A 5,317-nucleotide genomic window follows, 5' to 3' on the forward strand; every position below is an offset into this window, starting at 1 on the left:
AAAAAATTAACTTAATCTTTGTTTGTTTTTTAGATTTTGATTTGAAATTATTAATATCTGAATACATTGGACATTTTAGCAATTCATATTGAGTTAGACCGAATGAATGCAGACAACAAAAATTTTTGTTCGAATTTTTACCACAACTATATTTCTAGAAAATTGAAACAAATCTTCGAGATATATATATATATATATATATATATATATATATATATATATATATATAAATACAGAGAGAAAGAAAGACAATTAATAATATTGAAGCACTTAATATTATCAAATAAATTCATAAATGGAAGTTTTGACTGGGAAACAAATTATTAAATGAAAATAGTAATAGATAATAAAATGGAAAAAAACTTTCAATATTCTATGTATTTAAATTAAATTAATTAATGAAAGAATATATTTGGTTTATTTGAACCAAAAGAATGATTAGAATATAATTGTTAATACATAATACAAATAAATATGTGAACAAGGTAATTAGTGTGTTGTATAAAAGTAATTTTGTCACTCTAACAAAAATAATTATAATCTTATTTTCATAATATAAAATTATCAAAATTATAATTTCAATTAATTCATATGGTCTCATTTTTTTTTATAAAATATTTGCAAATAACAGTAAAATGAGAATTTTATTTAAAATGTATAATTATTAAATTTTGGATTAAAATTATAATGTCCCATATTTCTCATTTGATATTTATCTGCTAGTGCAACTACTAATTTTACTAAATAATTTAATTATATTAGCTAATTTTTTTTTACCAAACACATCCTAAATAGATTACACAGCTGTAAACACATTAAATGAAATAAATAAAAATAAATAAATAATAAAAAAAAAAAGAGATTAATACATTGCTCACAATACACTCTCAGTGTGGTGACTGTCATAAGCAGAAAAATTACATTCATCTTAATTGTTTCAAACATGGTAAGATATTACCGTCCACATTAATCACATTCCAAAGATATAAAAATTGGCACCCTTCATATTGAAATAGCACATACTCTTATAAATGTAATAGGTAATCATTTTCATATTCATCATCATCCTCATTGTCTAACAATGGCTTCCTTGGTCCCTTCTTCAAGCTTAGGTTCCAATGTGACAATTACAAAACAAGAGTTCTTCAGCTTTCATAACATCGATCGTCAACTCTTCATCCGTTTAGTCGTGGGACTAGGTCGTGACACGAGCGAATCCACACATGTCATGGCCTTCATTTTGTGGCTTGAAAATTTGAGCCAAAATATGACAATTGTTAAGAACTTGCTCCAATGGCCTGACACCAAGCTTAATTATCTCGTGGATGAGGTGACTTTGGTCTTGGAATGCATTGAAAATTCTGATTTCCCCTATAATGATGATGTTAATCAAAATGGCTTGCCCTTGATCCAATTCCTCATTCGTGACAAAACCAAACCCCTCAAATACTTTCATAGTAAGCGTGTGAATATCGTTAGTGCAGTCACCAAGTTATTCAACGATGTTTGCGTAAAGGCCTTCACGGACATAGTGCAACAAGTGCAACATGAGAGGGCCACTATGAACGAACGTAACTTTCAAATTGAAAATATGTATGGGGCTGTGCCCGATCCTTACATGCAAATGCAACAAGTGATGTATTATGTTCCAACACCTAGTGTTACTATTGTGCCCCAACAAGTTCTGGTAACAACACCACAACTGGGTGAGGGAAGTTCCAGCTCTTGGAGTGGTGCTATTAATCCACCTCTAGAAACTTTTGATGTTTCAAACCAAAATGATTTTAATCAAATTTACGATGAGGTTATGACCATGTTGAATCACACTACAATTACTAGTACTGGTGATGAGAAAATGGACGTGCCTGCCAATGATAGGACAATCTTTATGACATTCTCTAAGGGATATCCTATTTCGGAGGCTGAAGTTCGAGAATTCTTCTCAAGGTAAAACAAAATGTCTTGTTTATTCTCGCAGTAATATATCTAATTGCTTTTATTCTCGCATTAATATCTCTAATTGCTTATATTCAATGATTTTATCATATAAAATTAAAGGTTAAATTTGGTTTGTCTCTCTTAAAAATTGTATTTATTGTGAAGATAATAATCGTTATAATAACTATTAAAGTTGTTACTGTGATAAGTTTCTGACATATTTTAAATGTTAAGAAATTGTTTAATAATTTTTATTTTTTAAAAACACAATAACAATGTCAAATTTTTAGTATAAAATTATTTTATTTAGTTTAGAAATCATGTGTTCATCTAAAATATTTATTTTGTTTATTTAAATAATTTATTAGTTGAAGTGAGAATTGAATCATGGGCCAGTTGCTTTGGGAAAGACTGACCATTACGTCATTTTGTAATATTTGATTCTACTATTTTATTATCTTTTATATAATATTTCATATAAATATATGTTTCAACTATTTTTACTATATTTAAATGTTTATAGATTTATTTTGTAGTCTACAGTATAATAATATTTTTAATGTTATTAAATTATTTAGTTTGATATCAAATGTTTAGTTTATGTAAGTTTAAAAATTATGCACTAAACTTATAATATTGTAGTCAATAAATTACTAAAATAGTTTAATAATGTTTATTAACTTATATAATTTATATAATTTTTTAAAATTTTTCTTATATATTTAATATTTTAAATATAAAATATAAAGAAACTTGAGTAGTATATAAATATATATTATCCTTAGTCATAATTCATAAATAAAAAAAATAGTGAAGGAATATATTTTCTCATAAATATAATGTTAAATTTAATATTAGTGGTGGTTTGTAAAAAAAGATAAAAAAAATCCATTAATATTATTTATTAAATTATTTAAATATAAATTATAAAGATGACTAATAATTATATCACTGTTATAAACGATATTAATGATTAAAAAAATCATAAATATTATATATTTAATAAAAATTTTAAATTATAGTTATTGTAATTTAAACTTTGAATTGGTGTCACTGTATGTGTCAACTTCCTTTTTTTTTTGTTTAGGTCAAATTCTTTTTTTAACTTTGAACCCTATCGTTGGTTCGATTAGCACAATTCCTATTGTGTTACCTAATTAAACCCAAACGGAATCTAGCAATTTGTTGATTTTCATCATACAATAGGACACATTAGTTTGATCTGTTTAATAAGAAAAGTTGATGTGTGATTAATCAAAACTCAATAGAGTTATGATAATATACAACTATAGCAATAACATACGACATCAACGAGCCAATCAAGTTTTAGATTTGACATAATAATAAGATAATAGGAGAAACGTGAGTCAGTGGATACAGTGGTGATGGAACAAAGGTTTACTTTAATGTAACTAACACAATTAATATAGAAGGCTTTGCACTGATGGAAATAATAGAAACGATAAAGAATAAGGTTGAAACCTCAGATGACACAACGTTAATGGTCCAAACCGCATGGAGTGGGCAAATTGAATTTAATCCTACATTAATCTACTAATGCAAAATCTATATGTTTTACCACCTTGTGTTTTGATTGACTTCACTTATTTCTCTTGGTGTAGATAATATAAGAATTTTTTGCTTTTGTCAAAATATTGTACTGTGGTTATTTCATCATCAGTTTTATATTGCAATACAATTTAATTATGGATTTCTCTCTCTCTCTCTCGTTCACTTCTATTTTCTGTTTTCACTTTGTTTTTACTATCCTACAGAAGATATGGAGATATCATTGAAACAATACAAATGCAATTTGTGGTTCCACCGGAGCAATCATTGTATGCTCGCGTAGTGATTCGCCTTGAGGCCATAAACATTATTGATCATTTTCTTGAAAGTAAAAGTAAAGTGAAGCTGTCCATCAATGGGAAGCATGTTTGGGCTAGAAAGTATGTTCACAAGGGTAACAAGTCACAACAGAAAACGTCCCAAGTGACTGCTGAATCACCTTCACCTTTTTCAGCAGGAACATCTTCTTGGTGATTAATTTCTTGAAATGGTGTTGCTTCGTTGAGAAAATATTAAGGTTTTATTATCAATCTTGATCTTGCTTTGATTTCCAAGGCAAGGCTAATAAGTTAGGGTTCGTGTTAGTTATGTAGTAAGTTTGAAAGTTCATCTCAATTGCTATTGTTTATTTTATTATTATATATCATGAACTATGTCATTATACTTAATGTTTTGTATGTCGTTGGATTTAAATAAGTATTATTGTTTCCTTTAATTTTCTTGGTTACTCGTGATTTTAACTAGTTTTGGTTATATAAATATGCATGCTGAGCATACATGTGTTATGTTAGTCTCGAATGCAAACCAAATTATCTATATTCACACAAACATAATCTACATGATTTAAAACATTTAATAACGGAATTTAGTCGAAAAATTGACATTGGATACACGTGAAAATTATAGAATTGTTTTAGTATTTTCTTTTTAAAGAAAAACTCGAAGAAAAATGTTGAAAATATTGGAAAACATAATATAAGCATAGGGAACTATCTTTTGTAATCTTGACTAGTGTAGCTTGATAAAATATCAGTTTTATTTATGCTATATATCTTTGTAACTATGTCCTTGAATACTTAGGAAATCAAAATTAAACAGAAGACTTAGAGTTCATTTAGATAGCTGCTTTTAATTACTTATTTAACAAACACTATTTAAAATGGTCATTTATATCATAAAATTACAATGAACCTTATTAAAAAAAGTGAAAACAACTTATTGCGATAACTTATATTTAAAAATGTATTAAATAAGTTAAAAACAAATTATAAAAGTCGTAAGTTGTTTTACATAAATCCTTCCAAACAAATGTTTAAATATGTTAGTTCTTAAAATTATCATTCTTTTATTTTATTCTTTATTTAAATTTCATTAAAAATTACAAAGCCATGCACTTAGTACCCCCTCCATTTGCTTTTAGACCTTAAAATTATAAAGCCATGCACTTTTGATCGGGACAAAAATGCAAGGTTTTGTAGTTTTTAAAAACTAAAATCCAATAAAAGTTAAATCGAAACTTATTTTAAAAAATAAACATTGATTATCATATATAAAAAAAATTTATCTAAGCCTTGAAGATATTAGAAAAATATGTTAGGATTTTGGAAACTAAAAAACTAGGGAGCTAGCCTTGAAATCAAAGTACACTTTGATACAAAAGAGAAACAAATGAAAACCAATGACTTAATTAATTATAATTTTTTTTTCAGCATGTAAAAATATTATGAATATAAGAGATACCTAAATCCATATACAAAGCACCATTTTTAGGGAATACAGTGTTTTAAGCAAATAAAAGAAGATAAAATCC

At 26.4% G+C, this 5,317-nt stretch overlaps 1 protein-coding gene across 1 annotated transcript; it reads left to right on the forward strand.

Annotated features, from left to right (window-relative positions):
- Positions 1-1,081: 1,081 nt before the first annotated feature.
- Positions 1,082-3,981, forward strand: LOC113871470. Its single transcript, XM_027508570.1, has 2 exons — positions 1,082-1,947; positions 3,714-3,981. The coding sequence occupies exons 1-2, from the start codon at positions 1,082-1,084 to the stop codon at positions 3,979-3,981; spliced, it is 1,134 nt and encodes a 377-aa protein (XP_027364371.1).
- The last annotated feature ends 1,336 nt before the right edge of the window (positions 3,982-5,317 follow it).

The sequence above is a fragment of the Abrus precatorius genome, unplaced genomic scaffold, assembly GCF_003935025.1.
Source record: "Abrus precatorius isolate BTA unplaced genomic scaffold, Abrus_2018 Scaffold7, whole genome shotgun sequence".
NCBI lineage: Eukaryota > Viridiplantae > Streptophyta > Magnoliopsida > Fabales > Fabaceae > Abrus > Abrus precatorius.

Coding starts and splice junctions, on each gene's coding strand:
- LOC113871470 (XM_027508570.1), top strand. CDS start 1,082: ATGGCTTCCTTGGTCCCTTCTTCAAGCTTAGGTTCCAATGTGACAATT. Junction 1,948..3,713: donor GTTCGAGAATTCTTCTCAAG/GTAAAACAAAAT, acceptor ACTATCCTACAG/AAGATATGGAGATATCATTG.